This window comes from Artemia sp. Qi Xiang Cuo, chromosome 16 (assembly GCF_049724085.1).
Source record: "Artemia sp. Qi Xiang Cuo chromosome 16, ASM4972408v1, whole genome shotgun sequence".
NCBI lineage: Eukaryota > Metazoa > Arthropoda > Branchiopoda > Anostraca > Artemiidae > Artemia > Artemia sp. Qi Xiang Cuo.
Genome location: NC_142809.1, coordinates 43,797,951 through 43,823,552, shown reverse-complemented (window position 1 = coordinate 43,823,552; position 25,602 = coordinate 43,797,951). Strand labels below are relative to the sequence as shown.

General features: G+C 36.4%; 2 protein-coding genes across 8 annotated transcripts in view; one reads left to right on the top strand and one right to left on the bottom strand.

Annotated features, from left to right (window-relative positions):
* The window catches only part of LOC148942943 (alkaline phosphatase-like), a 103,709-nt gene extending 83,986 nt beyond the window's left edge, over nt 1-19,723 (top strand). For all 4 annotated transcript variants that reach the window (XM_089102619.1, XM_089102620.1, XM_089102618.1 and 1 more), the window contains 4 exons: nt 3,314-3,447; nt 7,221-7,419; nt 12,850-13,071; nt 16,118-19,723. In XM_089102619.1, the coding sequence (XP_088958745.1) occupies nt 3,314-3,447; nt 7,221-7,419; nt 12,850-13,071; nt 16,118-16,314 (752 nt within the window). In that variant the 3' untranslated portion in view covers nt 16,315-19,723. The remainder of the gene's footprint in view (nt 1-3,313; nt 3,448-7,220; nt 7,420-12,849; nt 13,072-16,117) is intronic.
* Nucleotides 1-25,602, bottom strand: part of LOC148942941 (DNA-binding protein SMUBP-2-like) — a 194,623-nt gene that overhangs the window by 102,138 nt on the left and 66,883 nt on the right. For all 4 annotated transcript variants that reach the window (XM_089102613.1, XM_089102614.1, XM_089102617.1 and 1 more), the window contains exon 9: nt 24,222-24,426. In XM_089102613.1, coding sequence (XP_088958739.1) covers nt 24,222-24,426 — 205 coding nt within the window. The remainder of the gene's footprint in view (nt 1-24,221; nt 24,427-25,602) is intronic.

Here is a 25,602-nt window from a genome sequence, read left to right as displayed (position 1 = left end):
CTTCCTTTAAAATATTGCCCCCATAAAATATAGCTGAAAAGCATTTAATTACTCAACAACTATGAATTTTTAAACTCGAAAAATGAAAGACATGATAATTATATTGTATATTTCTTGCATATTTCTTCCCTTAAGATTAGTTAAAATGCTTGACCAAAAAAACAATGTTTTTCCCATACTTTAAATCACCAACAACATTAAAAAACGAAACCTGATTGTTTGAATTGAAAAAAAAAACCCGAAAAAAAAACGCATAAAATACCCCCCCCCCTGAAAAATATCCCCAAAGAAAATTACCCCCCCCCCCCGGAAAATATCCTCCCAGAAAAACATAAAAACTTTGAAAAACCATATACATCATGAAAGATTAGTAAAATTGAAAGTTTTTACTGAAAAAGACCTCCATAATGCAGCTATGTAGTTTTTGCTAGTATTGGGCGCCAAATTAAAAAAAAAAAAGAAACACATGTGAAATACTAGCAAAAACATATGTCACCAAACATCTTAAGAAGGTGTAGCTTTCCTTCAAAGTGGTCTTTGAGAATCAACAGATTGGTGAAGTTTAAATTTTTACAGGTGAACAGCGCTGTAAAATTCAACAAGTTAAGTTTTGTTTATTTATTTTACGGTTTAGATAATTTCGGAGACCGCACTGCCTTTCCATAGCGATAAACAAAAGTTCAAATAGGGATAAAATCCTTTTAATAGACAGTGTTTCACAATCAGTGATATAAATCAAGAGCGGATCCAGGATTTTCGTTCGGGGGGGGGGGGGTACTAATTTTCGACTCGGTTTTCGACTAATTTTACTAAGGTTTTACTAATTTTCGACTCGGTCAAAAATTTTGGGGGAGGGGGTTCAAATCAGGTCCCCCCCCCCCCCTTCCTGGATACGGCCTTGATATAAATTCATCAAAAATACCAGATATTTCAGTCACATATGCTGTGACCGTCATGACAGTTTAGTTTTACTACTGATTAATTAAAAAAAACAAGTTTTTTTTTACTGAAAGTAAGGAGCGACATTAAAACTTAAAACGAACTGAAATTATTCCGTATATGAAAGGGGCTGTCCCCTCCTCAACGCCTCGCTCTTTACGCCAAAGTTTTTTATTGTTTAAAAAAATAGAGTTGTGAGAAAGTCAAACTTTAGCGTAAAGAGCGAGGCGTTGAGGAGGGGACAGCCCCTTTCATATACGGAATAATTTCTGTTCGTTTTAAGTTTTAATGTCACTCCTTACTTTCAGTTAAAAAAACTTGTTTTTTTATATTTAACTTTTGAACGTTTTTGAATTAATGCAGATTTTGATTTTGGCTCACCGTACATGAATAATTAAAACAAATTTGCATATTAATTTTAATTTTTATTTGGTTAAATGGCTTTCTCGAAATTTGTTGAATTTTATTTACGAACGTTTTTATTAGTAATAAATGTACGTAACTTACGAATTAACTTAAGTATCTAACTTCTATATTCATATATTTTTAATACGTATATTAGTGGGTTTGCCCCCTAGTCAATACCTTGCTCTTTAAGCCAAAGTTCGAATTTTGTTCCAATTCTTTAAAAATGACCCCTTAATCACACAGTTCGGTAACTAGACTAAAAAGCTCTTACGAAAGTACCAAAAATTCTTTGGCTTAAAGAATGAGGTACTGACTAGGGGGTGAACCCAATCATATAGCTAATGTTTTCTGCTCGTTTTAAGTTTTGATGTTGCTCCTTACTTCCAGTTGAAAAACTTGTTTTTTATATTTACTTTCTGATGTTTTTTAAATAATGCTGGGGAGTCCGGTGCCCCCTTCATAGAAATATCCCTTCCCCCATGAAAACTTCTTTCATGGAAAGATCCTCCCACATAATCCACGACCCTCCCCCACCCCCCACTACCCGAAAAAATTCCCCCTGAAAACGTCTGTATGCTTCCCAATAACCAATGCTATATGCTAACCACAGTTTATATAATTATCCAGCATGATCTTTCCCTATCTCACCCATTATAAAAACCCGGACCGAGGTGCGAGCGCTCCAGCCCCAGAGAACGTTTTTGCAGATATAAACATAAGCAGCATTAGATCTTTTCACGGGTAGACAAAGAACAATCACCTACGGAACAAGTACTGACAAAACCACTTGGCCGGCTCAACCAATAAGTGGACAATAAGTGCAGAAATAAGTGGGAGGAGCTTTTTGTTCGCACCGAGAATGAAGAGCCAGAAATCATCTGCGGTAAAATTACTGGTATATTATATAAACTGTGATGTTAACATTGGGAAAGTTTATAACTTTCAGCCCCCTCCCCGGGGGATTAAGTCATCCTAAAAGACATCGTTATCATATTTTCGAACATTCTAAACAGAATGGCTATCTCAAAATTTTGATGGGGAAAAAAATGAGCGTGGGAGGGGGCCTAGTTGCCCTCCATTTTTTAGTCACTTAAAAAGGGCACTAGAACTTTTAATTTTCGTTCCAATGAGTCCTCTTAAGATATTCTAGGACCACTGGGTCAATACGATTACCCCTGGTGAAAAGAAAAAAACAACAACAAATAAACACGCATCCGTGATCTTTCTTCTGCCAAAAAAGGGAAAATTCCACATTTTTGTAGACAGGAGCTTGAAACCTCTACAGTAGGGTTCTCTGATACGCTGAATATGATGGTGTGATTTTCATTAAGTTTCTATAACTTTTAGGGGGTCTTTTGCCCTTTTTTCGAAAATAGGCCAAATTTTCTCAGGCGCTTAACTTTTGATGGGTAAGATTAAACTTGATGAAACTTATATATTTGAAATCGCAATTAAAATCTGATTCTTTTGATGTATCTATTGGTATCAAAATTCCGTGTTTTAGAATTTCGGTTACCATTGAGCCGGGTCGCTCCTTACTTACAGTTCGTTACCACGAACTGTTTGATGACGGTCACTGCATATGTGACCGAAATATCTAGTATTTTTTGTGAATTCCTATCACTGTTTGTGAAACACTGTCTATTAAAAGGAGTTTATCCATTTTTGAACTTTAATTTATTTTACGGTTCAACAGGGCAGTACTGAAGAAAATGGGGTACTCACCTAAAATCTTCATAGTTTTAGAACATTCCCAAAAAAACTGAGAAATTTGCAATTTTTAGATATAAATAAACCAAAGATGAATTCAGGGAGAAAAGTTTTTAGTTTGATGTTCTTTGGTCCTTAAAGTAAACAGCAACGCTGGATAGTTGTTATTACTTTACGCAGTATGAAATAATTGTCCAGTAGTGACATGTCCTAGTTCATTTTTAAGATATTAAAAAAAATTAACAATTTGATTTAGGTCTTTTTCATTCAAATCACATACCATTTGAGCTGGATCGGGATAGCAAAACAACAGCTCCAACCCTTTTGGAGATGACCACAACAGCTGTCAGATTTTTGCAGAAAAACAAAGAAAAGGGATATTTCCTTGCAGTAAGTACCTTATAAAAACTTTAGTTAAATTAGAGACCAATAGCATTGATTTGCTTCCTCCTAGAAATAATTAGAAGGTAAGTTAAAAATTGGTATTGTACTCTTAAAAGTTATTTCGTCTTCATCGTTATTTAGTTTAGCCTCACGGTAGCAACATGGGCACCAATTGTGGAGGGAGTTGGGCAAATTTTATAGAAACAACAGGTGATTAATATATTAATTATTTGAAGCAATATTAGTTAATTTGAATTTATTAAAACACGAATAGATTATCGAACTGATTTAGTTTCACGGCAGCCTGAACTGATATTTGAAAAAAAAAACTAACTTTGATATATTTCTCCCCTTTTTGTGGAGCAAACACTTAGCGATAACTGATCAGAAAGCAACAATTCACTGAATTCTCAACACACAGGACTCACATATGGTGATAAAAGGGTGATATTTTACTTAAAAAATCATATATGCAAAAAAAAAAAAAATCATAGGCATATGAAGCAACTTTTTTATATAGCAATTTCTTGTGTCTTGGTTGAGTCTAAAGAATGCACCCGAAAAATCTTACCGACATTGCCAGTTATATATGTAGACAGGGTCGTATCCAGGATTTTTGTTTGGAGGGGGAGGTTGTTTTTTCAGGGTAAAAAAATATAAATAAGACAAACGGGTCCATGGCCAGTGAATGAAAACGAAGAAAAAAACAACAAAAACGAATATTTCGCTCGTATCAAACAAGGCGTCTTCAGCGTAGATAAAAAAAAATAAACTAAAACTAAAAATATACAAAAAACTAAAATAGACTCACCTAAAAATATAATATTTATCTACGCTGAAGACGCCTTGTTTGATAAGGGCGAAATATTCGTTTTTGTTGTTTTTTTCTTCGTTTTCATTTACTGGCCATAGACCCGTTTGTCGTATTTATATTTTTTACATCATGGCTTACCAGTTCGGCTTTAGATATTTTATTTTTCAGGGGGAGGGGGTAAAAAAAACTTAAAAACACATAAAAAATTTATTTATATGCATTTTTGTTACGTTTTTACGAGTCGGACAAAACATTTCGCCGGGGGGGGGGATCAAACTCTTAACCCCTCCCCTGGATAAGGCTTTGTATGTAGATTAGTAATCATTGAAGCTCTTTTGGTTCCATGCAAGGGCGCATCCAGTATTTTTGTTCGGGGGGGGGGGGGTACAAACGAATTTGAAAAACGCCTCAAAAATTTGTTTGTATGCCTTTTTTACGTTTTTATGAGGCAAACAAAAATTTCGGGGGGGGGGGGTTAAAACCCGCACCCTTCCCCCCCGATACGGCCTTGGTTCCATGTCATAAAACAGCTTTTCAAACATAAAATTCTCATCTTATTTTGTTACTAGCGACACTTGGCTTAGCAACATGATACTTTAAGGAAGAAAAAAAATATGTTAATCTTAGAATGAGCAAGTTTCAAAAGAAATTAGGGATAATAGATAAATAAATTAGTAGAAACAGGACCACCGAAACTGATACTGTGCCCCGGGAGAAATATATTCACTACCCCATACCTATTAATTATAGTTTTTTAAGGAATACTAATAGAAATGAAGGTGACCACGCATGTAAGCTGGAATTTTTCAGATAATTTGAAAAATATTTGATAATTTGAACAAAAATTGGCAGAAAATTTGGAAAAAGTTAGGATTTCAGGGAAATACAGACTTCAAACCCCCCCCCCCTCCCTTGCGTACGTCACTATAAAAATTTAACATCAGGGTGTTGTATTATTTCTTGATTAAACAAATACAAGGTTGTCATGTTCAAACTGATAGAAGAGACAAACTTATCGATTTAAAATTTAATGTCGTCCATACGTATATTTAACAATTATACACAACTAAGTTGCATAACAGCATGGGGGGGGGGGAGATAGTTATTTTAGACAAAATGCATAGCAGCATCGAAAATACAAATATATGTGCTTAGACTTTAGGGAATAAAACATGGTCTGTAAAAAAAAAAGAAAAAAAGGAAATTTTTTAACTAATTTAATTGATAGCGTTAGTGCCAAGAACATCAAAATGAGTTTTTTTTTCCCCTTCTCTCTGGACCAATGTAAGGTCTATCCATACCTGAAATTGTGATTTCCTACACTCTTCTTTGGTTGTTTCAAAATTATGAGGTTCTTAGGGCACTTCTACATTTTTTCAATGTTGCCACATTGAAGCGTCAAAATAAAAAGGCGAAACTGATTAGTTAAATTTGGCAACACTTTCGTCTGTAAAAACTCAACATTTACAATATGTTGATTCTCCAAGACCACTACACCTTCAAAGAAATACTGCACTTTCATGAGCCGTTTGGTACCACATGAATTTTAGCTTATTTTTTGGCTGTTTTTTTTTTTATTTGGCACAGACTAATACCAAAAACTGCATATTATTTTTTTATAATGATAATCATTTGCATTAGCACTCGTCATTTGATTCACAATAAAGTATCCAGAACAGTACATAAATCATAAATAGCATCAATATATTAATCATTCTGAACAATCTGGGGCTAATTAGAATTAATTATACCCAGGAAAATTTTTCTAACCGATTTAATCTCAAGGTCGTCAGTTTTGAGCTATTTGTTAAGTATAATTTCTTGCAAAGTATAAATAGCTCATATATTAATTTTTTGAGGCAAAAATTGTTAATTAATAGGCATTAAAATATGGAAAGATGATCATATTAGATGCAATTTTTTTGTGGGTTGGGGTTTGAAAAGCCATGACTATCTTTGAAAATTTGTTTCTGTTTTTGATGGAAGACTGATATTTTACTTCAAAAATCAAGCATGAAGCATATAAAAACACAGTGGAGTCTCAGTCATCAAACTTCCAATTGGTCCAAAAACTACTTGAAAAAATTCTCTTAAAAAATTGTTAACAGCGGATGAATGCTTTTTGGCTAACCAGGTAAATGTCTGTTTGTGTCTGCAGTTGTGCATAATTCGAAGAGATATGTATTTAAACAATAGATAATATATAAATAGAGGAAGAAGAGTTAATCAAACAGTTCGTGGTAGCGAACTGTAGAAAAGGAGCGACTTAGCCCAATAGTAACCGAAACTCTAAAAATAACCGAAACTATAAAAACAGAAACCTAGAAAACTCTAAGAACTGACATTATCCCTGGGCACTGAAAAACCTAGCTAAGCCTTACTTATACACCTCTGGAGCTAATGTTAGATTAGGTCTGGCTGAAGTTGGGCTCATGATGACCCATAAAGCCATAAGTGCACTCTCTAAGTAGGAGCCCGTATCACCACCGCTCATAAGAGTACGATCCAGAGGACCACTTCTAAATTATTCCAAGAGACCACACTGGCTAATCATGACAAAACAAAAAATAGCAAAGAAGAGAGAACGAGGACAATAACAGTCAGTGAAAAACAGAAGGTTTGGTTTTTATACTATCCTTTGGACTTTTATCTGCTTTTTTTTTACTATTATTTCTGCACCGAAGAGCGTTGAGTGGAGGTATCAACCGAAATCTTTGCATACGTTTTTCTTATGCAAATTGTTGTCCTCGCTTCTCTCTTCTTTGCAATTTTTTGTTTTATTATTCCCGCGTCTTTTCATTCCGACACGTCTATCAGCCCAGGGATGTGGGCTCTGCTAAAACTACGTACAGAAGTGAGTTGCATCAAAATGTTAGTTTACCGAAGTCAACGCTTTTTTAAATAAATCTTTTACCAGCAGCAGGGTATTACAGTATTGGCTGTTTCATCGGTTATATATGCCTAGGTTGAAGGAGGACGCATAGATCATGCTCATCATCTTAATCTCGGAGCAAAGGCTTTGGAAGAAACTGTTGCACTATCAAAAACAATAGAAGCTGTAACACAAATGGTCGACTTAGATGACACTCTAATTATTGTCACAGCTGATCATTCACACGGATTCACTGTAAACGGATACCCTGGTAGAGGCAACAACATCCTCGGTAAGATAATTTTTAAGCCTATATGAAAGTTTTTCTTTTTTAATCTAAAAAACTTTAATTCTAAAACCATTCCAAAAAAAACTAGAGGTCAATATTTATTTGTTTATTTCCTAAATTTTCCTATAGGAAGCCGAATTCTTACTACAAACATAAAAAAATCATATCTGAGAGTAAAAAAAAGAAGAAAAATAGAAAATAATTATCACTATTTTTACTGGGCTTATTCAATGTGTTTAGTGAGAATAAAAAGAAAAATGACACACAAAAAAACAGCAGCAAAATAATTAAAATTAATGTAAACTTTGAGTTTATTACCTTCTTAGTAGCTGGGAACGGAAATTGGTTCTGTAGTTTCAGAAGGTTTTGGTCAGTAAATGTTTGACAAATTTGAATCATTTATAAGGTTTCACGTAAGGTAGTTGTCCCAGTAAAGTGTATGGTACTGCCTTGAACCGGAAGTTTATGTGATTCTATGTGGGAATTTCTAAATAGTATAGTCTTACAGTAGAGCATGGGAACAGTATTTTCTAGAGATCATGGGAAGGGATTTATAAGTGATTTTTCAATGAGTGTCTTTAGTTCTTCTCTTGCTGTGTCTTAGTCAAGTCCTGGTCTTGTTCTCGTTAACCTGCATCTCCATCAAACTATTGTACATAAAGCACATAGTTTATAGTGGAAGATAACTATTCTGCTTCCTCCACGAGATCCCACAACTCAGAGTGATTCGGCTATACTTACCGATACAACTACAAAGTAAACCCTACATCAGCAGAAAACGCACAAAAAGGAGCTGACAAGAACTAGGGTTAGAGTGGCATCATCATCAATCGACCTATAATCTCAAAAGAATCTATTTTGTATTGCACCTGTGTTTTCCATTTTCAAGACCTAATGCGCTGTCATATTATCGGGCCTAGGATATGTTTTTCACAAACCTAAAATCCTCCTGAAATAATATCCTCCTTCCCTAATTTTAGTATGTGTGTACCGTGATTGTGTGTAAGTCAAGTTGTGTTTGTTTGTGAGTCCCGTGCGTCAGAATCATGCTGGGACAGGTTTGAGCTAGTATTCTTTGGGTGCTTTCCGCGTCGTGATCACAATTAACAATGATTAATCTTTTGACTGATATCTGCTCCGCGTTGCCGAATTTAAGGAATTAAGTTTCGCCAATTAGAACATTTCTGTTCCTCGTCAATAAATACAAATGATTTGTAATTTTATTCTAACAAGTCTTAGCAAAATACAGAGTTGATGGAACTATCTGTATAGAATTTTGCAATTCAAAAACTTGAGGTCTTGTAGTGGCGCAGAGGGATTGATCTCTATTTGGTAATACGGGACCTGGAATATGAACTCAGCTGCAGCAACCCGGAACTTAATTACGGTGATGATCTTATGCGAAGGCGTCTCCGTACTAATCCAAACAAGAAGAATTAGAAGAAGAGAACCTTGAGATTAATGCATAAGAACGTGTTTTATTATAAATTCTTCCAGAGCACTTACAATTTTAATGTGCAAACGATTGAATTGTACATTAGATTGGATTTCAAATAGTAACTACCTGCTGTAGAAAATTACCCCAAATTTAAACGCAAATAAGGTCTTAATACTGTTCGGCAACAGTGCCCATATTTGCAAACGAGGTTTTAACACTAACGCCCTAGCCATACCTTTTGAAAGACTTGGGCTTTATGAATAGCATATTGTTTTTCTTTCTTGATTTTTGCGTAACACTTGTGTTTCAGAAGCGGAAAATTAAAATGGCAAGAAATGGATTTGAAAAGCTTGTATCAACACTAATTTGTTTCCATCTGTTTTCTACCAATACTATGCCTTATTGTCTTTTACTAGATTCAAACTAGAAACAGAACCATTCCTGTTCAAGCTTCTATCTTTTCTAGTGTCAAAAAATCATACCTTAACTCTTTTCTCTGATTGGTCATAACAAATTTCATGCTTGAAGGTTGAACTATGTTCAACTTTGCGTTAAAAAAGCGCAAGTTTATCAGTCTCTCTACAGACGCATCACAACTTCTGGCAATACGTTTTAAGATATGGAGATCCCAATGGCAGCTAAATAAAAAGCAACAGATTGCTCTGAAGTGCGCAATCAAGCGCAAAATGGAAGCACGTAAAGCGCAAAATGGAAGCACCTATTCAATGGAATATAAAAACTGGCAAAAACACAGTTTAGAGTACTAGAAGTTCGACTGTTACAAGCAGCAGCTCAAATTTGGCTGTCCAACCACGTATTTGCGCGCTCAAAGCGCGCAAAAACTGATGGAACGTTTTCAGAAACTCTGGAAAAAGTAGAAATATAGTATGAAATATGGGGAACCCAGTAGTGATCGGTATGAAGTCGAACGATTGCTCTATAGCGTCTTATAAAGCGCTAAAAAGCGGAAGTTTACCAGCCTCGCTGAAAAAGCCTCAGAATTTCTGTTTTCCGAATGAACTGAAAATCCAAAATGTGAAGGAACAGCGGACTGCAGAAGATCACGAAAGAGGCTCGGCATTTCAGAAGAGGTTCCAGACAAACACTAAAAACCTTGTAAATACCCTAATACAATAGGGTAATCCTTACAAAAGTATGTATGACAGTCTCGTTTCCATCGAGTAGTTACCGCAGTCTGGAAATTTTTGACTAATCCCAGTATGATACTTTTGTGGAAGAGCGTTTGGTAGAACGTACAAAACCTATTTATTCACCGATACACCAAAACAAGATGCCTTTTTTTCAACTTCCATTCCATCATCGATATCGAAGTCAAAATCGATCCTTCAGATGGCCAAGTCAGATTCGGCCATATTTGACAAACTCTATATTGGCTACAACACCAGTGGCGCTGACTTGGAAAGGTTTTTCAAACACGAGAACCTGCCTTTCCGTCCTTCAAACATGAGTATCAGATCAGGGTAACCTGAGATTCGACACGAAGTCTGATATTGTAACTCTGCTCACAGCTTATTCTTCTGAAGATGTGACCGAAAAACCTTACCCCGATTCCAAGGTCTTTGATGGTGCTGTCCCAGTCCACGTTATAAAGCCAAAAAGCAAGACGTTTGAATATGTTACAGAAGAAATATGCCAGTACCTTCATAAGCAGTTCACAAGTGTAACACAGCGATTTGACGTCGTCTTTAACGTTTATAAGTCCGACAGTTTGAAAACTTCTACAAGAGAAAAACGCGGCAAGGCTATGTATTTGACAAAAGTTGAAGAAAGAACGCCAATTCCAAAAACCAGACTAGTTTCCTTCAGTGTTGAGACAACAAGCAGAGCCTATTCGAGTTCATGGCAAAAAAGGAATTGCGACACTGTTACCAACCATTTGGTTGTCGTGACTTCTGGTGACAGTGCAAGAAATATAATTCCATCTGACTTGGCTGAAATTATACTAGCAACCACATAGAGGGAGATAGTCCTACACTGGCTTCATCAAGCGCGCTGCGACATGAAATTCTTCACTGTCAATTCGGTTGATTTGTATGTAGTTGTTCTGCTCATCGCAAAGTACTTTCTTATTGGGGTTGATCAACTGTACGTAGCATACGACCAAGGGAAGAGTTTTCGCTCCATTCCTGTTCACGACACAGCAACTGCAGTTGGTGAAGAAAAGGCGCAGTCACTGCTTTGTTTTCATGCTCTAAGTGGCTCCGACACTGTGTCCACACTACTGTGGCATGGCAAAGGAGGGATTTGGAAAGCATGGGAAGCGAACAGTGCCATAACACCGGTCTTCAGCCGCCTGTCTTCTCCTCTAAGAGCTCGCTGAAAGCAACTTTGCACAGATTGTAAAGTTCATTGTGCTTGGAAGGAGTCGGTAAACAAGTTGAGGAAGTATCTGTTCACATAAAACGGATCATCCACGAACAGACTTCTGCCGACCCAGGATGCGCTAAACCAGCACATTCGGCTCGCTTACCTTCAAGCTCAGGCATGGTCCAATTCTCATCTTGCCATTGTTCCCGAAAATAACCCCAACGAATACGGATGGTAAAAGACTAGCAATGGGCTCTGGGCTCCCCGATGGTCAACCCTGCCCTAAGATTCTGTCGCCTGTCGAGAGCTTATACGATGCAGTAGCAAAAAGCAATGTTCTGGGCGCTGCAACTGCAAGAGCAGCTAAATTGAGTGTACCAAGTTATGTTCTTGCCACAGATCCTGCAAAGTATAATGAATTTTTATGTATTATATACTTTGATGTCCCTTTTAAGGTTTAAGTTTAACTTAGAATCTCGGTTGCTCAACATTTGATCTGATCTTTCAGCGAAGTATCATATTATCTGATAATTATTGCCTTATTTTGTATTCTATTTTTTTATAACAATGATAATCAAGATAAGTTAGCTAAGTACCAACGGTAATGGCTTTTTTGGTTGCACATCTCCGAAAAAGTGCCATGTAGATCTATATGTGTGTTCGAAATCCTTCATTCTTTTCGTGTCATTAAGCGTCGTGGGCCCTGCTAGACGCTCTAAATAGCGCTTCGTATTGCATGTTCGATGTCATTTCCACTTATTGCTTGTTTTAAGAAACTAATGTTTTGTAAATTTTTCTATTTTCGCGCATGAATTGGGCATTAAGACATGTCAGGACCGGATTCTGGCTTACAGATTCACTTTCTTTTCGACACCACTCGTCTCTCAGTATTTCAAACCGTGCTTCTACCAAATCAGAACTTTCTGTAGCAAGCAGATGAGTTTTGCGCTTTTAGCCCACTTTTCAGCGATTGCAAAGGTGCTATAAAGCGACCGCTCAACTTTCTACATGTGATTATTGGGTTCCCCATTCTTTGCACTACATTATCACTTATTCCGGAGTTTCTTGAAACTTTCCATTAGTTTTGCGCTTTTTACACGCATTTGAGCGCACGAATTTGCGCTTTGACGCGCATGCTCGAGCTGTTGCTTGTAATCTTCGGACTTCTAGCACTCTAAACTATGATTTTGCCTGTTTTTGGTATTACATGGGATAGACACTCCTATTTTTCGCTTTACGCGCTTTTTTTTTTAGCGATAAATTGTGCACCTCAGAGCGATCCTTTACTTTTTATATAACCACCATTGGAATCGCCATATCTTAAAATGTATATTCAGAGGTTTTGATGCTTCTGTAGAGATGCTGGTAAACTTGCGCATTTTTTAGCACTTCGAGCGCTCGTAAAGATGCTTTAGAGCACACGCTCGACGTGATTTCCCGTCACCATTAGATTCCCCGTGCTTTAATCTATATTTCAGCCAATTTTTTTTTTCTTTTCGCCAGACGTGTACGATTCTTATGCTTAATAGCCCCGCTACATTTGAGCGATAGTTACTTTCGGAATGAATATCGGAATGAAGTTGGAATAACCAAAAAAATAAGGCTTATATAGACGAGGGAGTACTACCTCATTTCCAGAAGTATCAAATAAACCAATTGACTTCCAGGATTAGGAGACACGGACAAGTATGGCTTACCATACACTACTCTCATGTACAGCACTGGTCCAGGACTCCCTAGTCATATGCACAAATCACCAGAAGATCCTTCAAGACCTTTCATGAACTTGACAGGCGTTGATACGACCGATAAGGAGTATCTTCAACGGAGTTCAGTTTATCAGGCTGATTCTTCTCACGCTGGAGAAGACGTCCCAGTTTATGCAATCGGTAAGCTTATAAACTTTATCATTATAAAATATTTATAAAGTCAAAAATAAAATAAATAGACAAATAAATTTTATGAAGTCTAAAATTCTTCCATAGCAGTTTGGTTTTACACTAATGTCACACCAAGATTTGGTTGAAAATACAGTTATTGCAATGTGGATTTGGAGGTGGAACAAACCCATCCAACCGTACAGCAATGAATTTACGAACATACTTAGCAGATCGCTAGCCAAGGGGTCAATGTGAATTGGGCGACTCGCTGAAACTAATTTGTAATATTGTACTAGGCGCCTCAAATATTTCTTTAGATCTGGGTTCTCTGATGAATTTATCCTAGGTCAACTTCGTCATTTTACCAGGCTTGACCCAGGTCTTGTTGTACACCTTTGGGAATCAAGACAACATTTGAATCCCAGTCAACCGAGAGAAAGTCGTAGCCTGGCATTCAATCAACCCCAGAACCTCATAAATGAAGGAAGGTATATCTGAAAATCGCCAATTTTTCACCAGCCACTACTCACAGTACTATGAAAACTAAGCAATGGGCGAGGGGCCAAATGGGGGAGGATGCAATTGCTCCCCAGACCCACCCCCCAGCTTTGTTACTTTCATTAAAAAATTTGAACAAACAACAAAATCACCCCCACATATTTTCGTAAACTGCCGCCCCCGGGAAGGGGAGGATAAGTTTTACTTTAAAATATCTGCAATCTGTGAAGAAAAAAAAGGAAAAATCTTTAAAAAAAAGATTATATACTAAATTCATTTCTTCACTTCTTACCCTTTAATTATCAATAAACATTAGATAAATCAGCCCTTCGTACAAGACTATCTATTTTTTCAGCTCACTTTGTGAATAAATACTTGGGCATGTTCCAATAATATCCATTCTCTCAGCTAAAGGTTGGTATCCCTAGCTATAAACCGTTCATAAAAGTTCAAACCAAGGAATTGGGTAGGGGGATATTAGGGATTCTAAAATTTATCAAAGCTGGAGCGTAACAAGTCGTTTATATACCAGTTTTTTTGTTTTTCTTTTTTAATATTTTTTTTTTAATGCTAAAGCAGGTCTAATTTTATTAAAAGCTTATTTTAAACATGGATTTAATTTAAAATATACGTTAAACTCTAATGGCATTGAATTAAGACGTCAGTACCGCACGATATTTCAAAAACTCAGATAATTGCCAATTTTTTCACTTTGATACATTATCGATGTTGCGTTTCTAATAAGATATATTTATTTTATTATTGGCTAAAAATACTAATCTGTAGGTCAATGGTGTCAATTTACGCCAATTGGGGAGGGGAGGGGCAAAATGTATTTCAAAAATCCAGGAGGCGGGGATTCTATTTCCTCTTAATTTTTTCAACGAAAATACCAAAAATGTCCCCCCTTCCCTTTCCCCACTAACACCACAGCTGAAGCTCAAAAATTATATAACATTTGTTGAAAAAGGCAACCGAGCCATGGTAATAAATGAAATAATAAAAAAATTATATACATAAATACCTTATGAACACGCATCGAATTATATGAAAACTAACCTATAGGAACCAACGAGGGCGTATCCAGGATTTTTGTTCGGGGAGGGGGGAGTTACAGAAAACTTTAAAAATGCACAGCCTACTAAATTTATTTATATGCATTTTGTCACGTTTTTACGAGTCCGACAAAAATTTTGGGTGGGAAGGTTCAAACCTAGTGCCCCCCCCCCCTCCTAGATACGGCCTTGGTGACCAACAATTTTCAACGTATTGCATACCTGCCCTGAGAAACCTTCTCAGCCGCCTAATAGTACCATAACCTTCATTCCCAATCCCACTTACCATATACTTTTCATTATATTTCCCACTCAAAAATAATTTATCTCTTAAACCTCTCAGTATTTCGTACTCTCACATTGCTAAACATTTTTACTAGGATAGCTTCATTGACGTTAAATTAAGTATCAAGCAGTTTTATTGTATATTTAGACCTTGGGACAAAACTATATACCCTGGGAATCGTTCATCGCCATGAGTCTGGCATCTTAACAAGTCTGCCTTAAGGTTTGTGGAATATTTTTTTTTTTTTTACAAACAATACAGATTTTTAGAAATTCAGAAGCAATCATTAAATTAAATTTCAATCCAGGTCAAACCACACATGTGCTTCATGGCGTCCATGAACAAAGTCATATTGCATAAGTTTTTGCTGTGTGATCTTATCTCTCATACACCAGTGGTACATGCCTAGTGGTGTACCACGTCGCACGGCCTTAAAGCGAACACATTCACTTAACCATAAAGGTAGCTATCACTCAAAATTCTTTCCAGGTTCAATGGTACATATGCTTCATGGCATCGACGAAGAAAGTTGTATTGCAAATGTTAGCCTGTATGTGCTTGCGGAGTCTTTGAGCCTCTGAGCTTTTAAATACTCTTTGGGCTTTATTTTACTGTCTGGACTTATCTATCTCACGCGTCTAGCGTTGTGCCAAATCGTATTTTAGTGAGTTTACAAACATCCATTTCCATATGCAGCCATAAAATACATGCAAATCAAGTCGAAATTACTGACTGGGCTTATCGTTCTTGCAGGCTTGAGCTACACATCTACTGTTATACCAAATGATAATTCGGGGAGTCTTTAATCAAACACTTCCAGGTACAACCATAAAATATAAAAAATAAATTCAAATAACTGTCTGGGTTTATCTTTCACGTACTCTTTTACTACACGCCTGGTGCCATATCAAATTGTAGCATAGCGAGCTTTAAACAACCACTTCCAAATACATAAAATCTGGTCAAAATTACTGTTGGGGCTTATTTTTCTCGCACGCCTTGCTACTTTGTTACTTGATTGTGAACTTGGAATTCAGCGGGGCTTTGAGCAACCTTTTTCACATAAGCCATAAAATATATCAACTTATGCCGAAAATACTCTCCAGGCTTATCTTTCCCTGGCAAAGTGTCTTATCAAAACGTGATTCAGCGAGCCTTCAAACAAACCCTTCCATATACAACCATAACATGTGACAATCCATATATTTCATTCCAGGTCCAATGGCACACATGCTTCACGGCGTCCATGAGCAAAGTTACATTGCACATGTTATGGGCTATGCTGCAGAAATGGGTCCTTACAGCAAACATACTCTAACCATGGACAACACCTATGAACAGAGTTATATCACACATATCCTAAATTATGATGTTATAATGGATCCTTACAGCAAAGAGTCCCCAACTACATAACACTGCCAAGTACACTGCATATAAGCCCCTATGGCTGATGGAAAAACAAAATTTAATCTATTAAATAAGTATATAGTATAGGTTGTATTTTTTTTATTTACTTCTCAAATTAAATTGTAACGTATTACCCAAAGATACTTATTTTGTTACTTTTTTTGGAGGAGGGGGGGGGGATCTTTTCTTAAAACAGAATTTTAACGTTGGTGCTTGAATATGCGAGATAGTGGGAAGATAAGAACATTCAGTTTTGTTTATTTTTTTTTTTTTTTTTTTTTTTTTTAATAAAGTTTCCAAGTAGCATGATAGAAACATAAATTTCCAAGAAATAACGTAGAATTTATGCATACGTAAATACCCATTCTTATAGTCATGAATCAGTGACATACGCAGGGGAGGGGGGACGGCTTGGGACCTGAACCCCCCAAAACATAAAATTTCCCAAATTTTTGGGCGCTTGTTCGAATTTTCAAATAAAATATGTTCTTTCTTTAGTAGTACGCCCCCCATAAGTGAAAATATTGTTCCGTACGTGCCTGCCAATAAGATACAGAAATCAGTGCCTTTTTCGCTTTAGAGTGCAGGGATACTAATTAAATTAAAATGAAATGAAAACATAATACCAGGTAAAATTTTCAATTTCCACTCTCTATCATGTTTTTATTTCATTTCAATTATAAACGGAAAGGCAGTGTTGCCTAAGATACTTTTTATTTGCAAATAAAACAGGGTTGTAAGTTATCAAGTGTTAAGAGATGAAAATAATCTTCTTTACGAATGAAAAACACACTGGATCAAAACTAGATTAAGTCTCCCTATTAAACTGATTAAACTAAAAACTTCTAAGTTTAAATACTATGACCCCATATGAAAACTTGACCTTGAACATTTTCGTTTGTTTGTATAACTTCTCAAGTTTTAAAACAAGCTGATTTACCAGCAGTAACATGCAGGCGAATTTATTTGGGGGATTTACAAAGAAAAAGAGGATTTTTTTTTTTTTGAAAAATGTGAACTATACACAAACCAACAAAGGTAACCCTGAGATTTTGACAAGCCATGAACTTGAAGATCAATGTAAAGCAGTATTCACCAACTAGAGCGCTGTGCACCCACATATACAGAACATGATCTCGTTTAAAACGTCGTGAGACTGGTTAGTTTTACTTAAGTACGTTCAAAGAAAGATTTAAGGGAAATGGGATCTTCCTGGGAGGGTGTAAAGAGGGAGGCTTTGAATTGATTGGGATGGAGGAGGAGCGTGCGTAGCAGTGTTAGCCTCGGGCGACTTGGTGCTGCGATGAGTTGTTAGTAGTAGTAGTAGTTACGTTCAATGTCGTTACGATAGCAATCCTTTGAAGTACGAGAGGAACTGAGGATTAAGACATATAGCTTTTGCCTTCCATCGAATGGCTAGTTTTGCAAAGCTACAGCCTTGCAAACTTAGGAGCTTCTAAGTAGAGTCTATGCTGGATTTCGCAACAGTACACAGTGTTCTGACTTAAGAGACTAAACATAGACTGGTCGTAAGCTTTGGCAAGGATTTTGGTAAACCGAAGCCACGGTTATCTGCTCAAGGGAGAAAAAGACGGGTTAGCTCACCGCCGGATAAGTAACTGTTGTTTAAGGTCGAATGTCAAAGGAATTTTGACGAATTGTGTTTTAGGTAGTGTGTGGTAAGCATCAAACAAATAACTCACACTGTAATGTCTCTATTTCAAATTGACGAGGACCGGTCGTACGGCTTTAGAAAGAAAGCCTTGTAGAAGATAAAATGGCTTTACCTTGATTATTGGCAAGGAAGCTTAAGCAGGCAATAGCAAAGCCTAATAGAGAATCAAATGAAAGAGTTAAATATTTGAAGCATTCTGCAATCATTTACAGACACCCCCCCCCTTAACGACTCATAAATATGTTCTGAGACTACACTCGGTATAAATTACGTTTTACAAACAAAAGCTAAAAAACTAAGAATAAAAAAAAGAAGAACCTAAACGACGACGATGATTTTCAGAAAAAAAAAACAAAAAAAAACAAAAAAAAACGAAAAGACAAAAACTTCCGCTAAGCCGTCCTCAGCGCTCAAAAAAGAGGGAAGAAAAGAAATCACTTCTAAAGTTATTCTTTTATCTTTCATATATACCATTTTCCTCCTTCCCTATCCTTTTTAGCACTGAAAGCGGCATAGCAGAAGTCTTTTCCGAAAAATTTGCTTTACCTTCTCGTTTTTTTTTTCACTGATTGAAAATGACCCTCATTTGGTTTATAAATATTTTTCTCCGTTTTTATCAAACTTTACATTCCTCGTGTTCCAAAAACGTGCATTTTTAGATAAGTATTTACTTGAAATATTTCTAGGGAGGTCCATCGGGCGAACCATAAGGGACCAAAAACGTAATTATTCCGATAATTCTTAACTGTACTTTTCCATCTCTACACAGGAAAAATAAAAAACATTACTATCACAGCAAAGGTAGAATTAACCCTAAAAAGTGTCTAGATGCGTTATCTTAGACCGACAGCCATGCCCAAACTTTATACGCAGGGTTGCCAATCAAGGTCGCATCCAGGGAGGGGAGGGTTTAGAATCCCCCGCCCCCCCCCCGAAATGTTTGTCCGACTCGTAAAAAACGTAACAAAAATGAATATAAACATATTTTCGATGCGTTTTAAAGTTTTTTGTAACCCCCTCAGAAAAAAAAAAATCCTGTATACGGCCCTGTTGCCAATGCTTGTGTCCTGAGAGAGACTTTCACTATCTTAAAACAAATCCCCTAATTTCCTTAAGAGATCCATTGTTGACTTTAATTTCTCGAAATACTATCATTATGAAACCCCTTCCCACAAAAGAAGTTTTCAAAGTAAGTATGAATTTTAGTGTTTTTTTATTTTTTATTTTTTTTTTTTTTTTTTTTTTTTTTAATAATGATATTGGTAAATTTTTATGGCTCCTGGGGGTGATGATTATGAATATGATTGCAAATTTAATGAAAATGTTAAGGTTTAAGGTTTGTGGTGCTGTTTGGGGACTGTGTTATAGATAGGTTATTATTTTTTTTCGTTTTTTTTTTATTGTTGTTTTGTTATGTTAGTGTATTTTTGCCACCCCCTTGGACAAGTTTTTACTTCTTGGGGTGGCCACTAAACTTATGTTAAATTGATTTTTTGTTTAAAATAAATATCTCTCTCTTGAAAAAAGAAAAGCAATGCTACAATAAACCAAATAAGAGCATAAATCAATAAAATAATGATTCAAGCTTAAAAATCACACTGTGGTAACCATCTAATTAAGCAGAAATAATTTAATATGAAATAAATCATTTATAACGCAAAAAAATACAAATTGCTAAGTTTCGAAATACCAATGTTTTACTAAGATAAGAGAAAACATCCTTTATGTGAGGTTTGAAAAGGAAATTGCTACTAACCACTTTCGTGGCTAAGTACGTAAATTGGTGGGTTTTGGTGGGGTTGACTTTTAGTATATAATGTTAGATTTTTGGGACCAAGGGCGCACTAAACTATTTGCCAGGCACACCTCTGTCTCTTCCATTTTAGAAATAGTGTTCAAGTATTTTATTGTATTGTACCTAATCGTAGATTCTTATAATTTGACTATCTGGGACCATTGGTCCCCATGACATATATATATCCAGACCGTGCAATTTGATGGCGTAAATAAAAGTATACTCTACAACATTATTTAAGCTTCTCGATTAACTCCCAGCAGGTACACACAAGATAATTAGCCAGGCCAAGACCTAATGGCCTGCTACCCTAGTTTTAATCACCTTAGGGCCGTAATTATATCCCCTACAAAGGGTAGAATAACACCCCAACCAAAACTTATTTTATAACAGCTTATGACAGCTGGTGGGCAACCTAGACTTACTTTACAACAACACGAATCACTATTAATAAACAAGTGAAAACGGGACCAATAGAATCAGAAACAACGCTCTAGTGTTGCCCATAATAAAGGCCCAAAAATCTTCAATGTATTGTTTATTGTTTTTTTTCCAGAGTCACTTCATATGGAAGAAATGGTCGCAAAGACTTCGGAGGGGATTCGTTTGATTGGAAACTGATAGTTCTAGTGCCTAGTGGGGCTTCCCGTCCCTTTCTTTCTCTTCTCAGACAAATGACCTGTTTTCCTTTTCTTAATTACATTTGTTTGGATTTGCCTATAATAGAATTTTCAATTGTAAATTAAAATTAAACTCTCGTCGTCAAAGCAACCCTTTTGCAAGAGAAAAAAAGTTGATTGGATTATAATTTGGGATGAGTCATCACATGGGCTTGCTAGATCTCACGCCATTGATTCTTAAATTTGCGTAGGGCAAATTCAATTGAGGGACTTGATACATTAAATTGGCCCACATCATACTGAGCCACACCCCAAGTGCCAAGATTATTTTATGCGTTAAAATATGATAAGTTAGTCTGCATTGAGACCCCGCTTAGGGAGTTTGTTTGGCTATATGTATTTTGTGCCTTTTTGGAAGAATACAAGTAAGCTATTTTCTACAGCCGTGTAGACTATTTTCCCAGACGCCCAGACAGGGTAGGAAAAGAGTTGCGAGACATACCGTCATTTATTATATCGCCAGGGGGGAGGGTCCGTTAGCCCTCCAAGGAGATAGCGAGAAGTATTAATGGTGACCCAGGTTGGGACACCCTTGGTCTAGAGTTTGGCCGTTTGACTGTTCGATCACGATATCATATCCTGAAGCAGGGAGTACCGTACTAGGGTATTAACATACTCTATATTGACGGAACAGTAATGGTAACCGCGGGCATTCCATTACAATATTAAGCACCGGCGAGGCTTCCCCTCCAGTAAGCGGTGAAGCACCATTTTCCCGCCAATATCTGGTGGCAGCCCTGGCTACCAGTAAAAACAGTGAGGCAACAGTGGTAGTACGAACAGTGGTGCCAGTGCTGGTACAAGTATGAGCAGTGGCGTTAGCAACAAAGGTCATACCGGAAAAAACTGATAGTAAAAGAATCCGCGTTTCCGAAAAGACGATTTAATTTAGCCTACAAATAAGCCTATTGATTACATAAAAAAATCGCGAAAAAAAACGGAATCAACTAATAATATTATGAAGATCTAAATGGGCAATGCCTAGTAAGACAAAAAAAATATGAATCAATATATCACGCGACTAATTAGCTTGTGAAATAATAGACAAATTGAGATGCAGCAATTTTTCGCGAGAGACTAGAAGTGACATTGGAAAAAGGATTTTCATTTAGACGGAAGAAGTATTTTGATGTTGGCGGAATTTTGAAATAATGTCGTTTAGAGAAATACAGATATGGAACGAACGGATTCAGAAAATGAATTGAGAGATTATAATGACGGAAGGAATCAAAGTAGACCGAATAGAAGGAGCAGTGTGGAATCAAGATTCAACAATTGGTTACAAAAAGTAGTGATGTAGATTTGGCACAATATATATTAAATTACATGAAAGAAAGAAAGAAAGAAAGAGAGAATAGCCAGAGAAGAGGTAGCCAAAAAAAAAGCACCTAAAGTATATGAAAAAATACAGGATGAGATAAAACAAATCGAAAAAGATAGTCAAGCCCAAACAATACTTCATCAAACTGGTATAGATACAATTGAAAAAGACAGTCAAGCCCATGAAATACTTCATCAGGCCCGCATGGAAAAAATTGAAAAAGATAGACAGGCCAATGAAATATATCATTAGTCTCGTATGGAAACCCTTATCAAAGCTTGTGAAGCCCGTAACAGGGAATGTCAATGAGAGAGATTGTCAGAGAATTATCAGACATTAAATATTAAGACGCAAAAACATGATACTTCGTTGACTATGCGGGGAAGTGGACTGGCCCAAAAAACAAAATGGGAGGCTAAGCCACATAATATTGAAAATAAGACGCTCGAAAAAGATTTTTCGGAAAAATTTTCAGAAAATAGAAAACTTCAGAACAATTTTAACGAATATGAGACGCCGAAAAATATATGCCAAAATGAAGGGCTGATTGTACAAAAGAAAAATGAGACAAATTTTGTTCTACACACTTTTCCTCGTAAAGTTCGAGAACTTTTAGTACAATATGAAAATCTAAATGCCGGAATTATATTCCCATCTAATGACTAATTGTTGTTTCTGCAGTAAAAGTAAAGAAAACAAAAAGAGAGAAAAAACATACAAAGCGAAACTATAATTTAAGAATTCAATTTTTATTTAAAGAAAATTTATTTAATGCTACTACAAAATAAAAGAAAACTAAAAAAGAGAAAATAAATATTAAACGGAGCTACAATGAAGAAATACAGTCAAAGATAGTGGACACTGGAGTCAAATTCAAATTTAATGATGATTTATTTTGCGCAACTGAAAAAGTTGAGAAAAGTGAAAAAAAAGAAATGCAAAAAAGAGACAAATTTTGCGGATTCAACCTGCAGTAACGAAAAATAAAAAATTAGATGGGCTATACCTAGCTAACATAAATAAAATAAATTTTAGGGGGAACAAAGAGGTCCAAGACCCACCGGGAAGTTTACAAAATTACAATGAGACGAAAAAGTTTAGGAGGGAGGAGACCTATTAAGAGAAACTACAGATAATCATGATATAGAATCGACTTGTCTACAACGGGTTACGGAAAGATTGGGAAGTATTATGTTTCAGGTTGGATTGAAGAAATTTGGGAAGGAATCTGAGATTAGTCCTATCAACTCGATGGGAGATTTAATTTTTGCAGGGGAGGAGCCCTTTTGGGGAACAATGAATGATGGACGGTTCACTCAAAGGACAACTGGTTGGCCAGTAGTGACCCTGTTACCGAGATTTTGTCTCTCTGATCTGGAGTCCATGGGAGACACTCTCTCCAAGTCACTTCATGTTTCACCCAAACCTTTGTCCAGTAACCGTATTCATAGTTTTTACTCTTCATGGGAATCGACGATAATTTCCTGCAAACCTGATTCCTTGAGATATATATTCAAATTTCAACGTCAGTTGGTTTTGCAGAGTGTTCTTCACTCGACTATCACAAGGGAGGGGACCCAGAAGAAATTGATGAATGGTTGGTTGAGGTTTTTATCTGATTTACCTGTACCCCTATCATTTTCACAGGCCTTTGCATTTTCGGCCTTAGATTATTTGAAAATATTGCAAGAGAAAATAAGTTGACTGGATAATAATTCGGTATGAGTCATCACATGGGCTTCCTAGATCTCAAGCCATTGATTCTTACAATATGCGTAGGGCAAATTCAATTGAGGGACTGGATACATTAGATTGGCCCACGTCACACTGAGCCACACCCCAAGTGCCAAGATTATTTTATATTTTTTTTTTTTTTTTTGGAAGAACAGAAGTAAGCTATTTTCTACAGCCGCGTAGACTATTTTTCCAGGAACCTAGACAGGGTAGGAAAAGAGTTACGAGATATATCACCTTTTTTTATATCAACAGGGGGGCCCCCCTGTCGATATAATTAATTTACCCTCCAAGGACATAGCTAGAGATATTAATGGTGACCCAGGTTGGGGCATTCTTGGCCATGAATTTGGCCGTTTGACCGTTCGATCACGTTATCATACCCTGGATCAGGTTGGACTGTACTAGAGTATTAACATACTCTATATATACGGAACAGTAGGGGTAACCGCGGGCATTACATTACAATATTTAGTGCCAGCGAGGCTTCCCCTCCAGTAAGTGATGTAGTACCATTTTTGCGCCAATATCTGGTGGCAGCCGTGGCTACCAGTATGAACAGTGGTGGCAACAGTGGTGCCAGCGTTGGTACAAGTACGAACAGTGCCCTTTTTAAGAGTCAAACGTGAACAGAAGACAACCTAAAGACTAGCAGTTTGATACAAGACATGAAATTTCAAAAGATATTTTGCTCAAAAATGTACTCACTCGTGTCCTCGGTATCATCCACACCAGATAGATCTTTCAATAAATGCCCTTTCACTGACAAATGTGCGGTTAGTCGGCCTTTATACATAGCTTCAGATGACCATTTCATTATGTCATTGTGCATGCGATACTGTACAGTTAACATCCTAGTGACTTTATCACCGAACGTTTTAATAACACGTTCCATAAGAGACAGCGCTAAACCCTAAAATAGAAAAGCAAATAATATTTAACTCCAACACCCATAAGTAGTGAATGAACGCGTAAATGGATAAGCTTTTATTGACTATCATATATACAGGAAAACGATAGAATATTTAAAAAGAAACAGAGGGGAAACTAAATAAAAAGCAAAAAACAAAAACCTGCAACAAAGAGGTGCAATAAGATAAGAACAACTTAAATTAAGAGATTCCTCCACAGATATGCAGACGTGCGGTTTATTAAGCTGCAAAACTGCAAATCTCTAGAAAAGAGGGACTCCACAATCCCAAAACGTCAAGCACATAATAATTTTTGAACCAATTGAAGAAGGTACTTAGCAAACTCAAAATATGAAGTCAATATCGTTCTCGAAAATTTAATTTACTATAAGAATTTGGAAGAGGGACGATCACAAAGCATTTTTAATCTTTATCAATTAAAACTTTTTTTAGATAAATATTGTGAAAAAATAGGGGTCTTCTAACGCTGAAAAATTCATAATCAATAGAAAGTTACAAAGTTATGGAAACTTAATAGTCAGGGAGCCACTCGCCAGTATATGGCAATTAACGGATAGTTATATTCGGAAACTGGAAAATTACCTCTATATACTTATTAGTACGTGCATGAACTCAGGACTTTATGTGCATGATCTTGAAGAGAAATATCGTTTCAAGCCTAAGTGCTAATAATAGAACAATTAAGATTGGTATGCTCTTCTGATAATAGCTGCTAGCTATTCCGTGCAATGGATTGGTTAATAAATATCAAACAGGTTTAGAACATAATAGCTCAGCACATCAAACTTATCCATCTTCAAATTATAACCAGAAGAAGCATTCATATATTCTCTCCCTCCACGATCATAAAGTGAGTCGCAAGGCCTAAGGCAAGATGCAAGCTAATATTTGATCTTAAAGATAAATATTTTCATCCCTAAGTGAAATTACTTAATTGCTAACTATTTTATGAAATGCATGTATCAGCAAACAAACCTAAGAAGATAATGGCTCTGCATATGAAGCTTATTCATCTGAGTTCGGACTTTAACTAGACGTTCAGACCTACCCCCCCCCCCCGTACACACCCACAAAATAAGTCGCAAGGGCTAGGCTGTTTCCCGCAAATGAAATATTCACATACATAGACTAGGAGCTAATACCTAACTGAAATTACA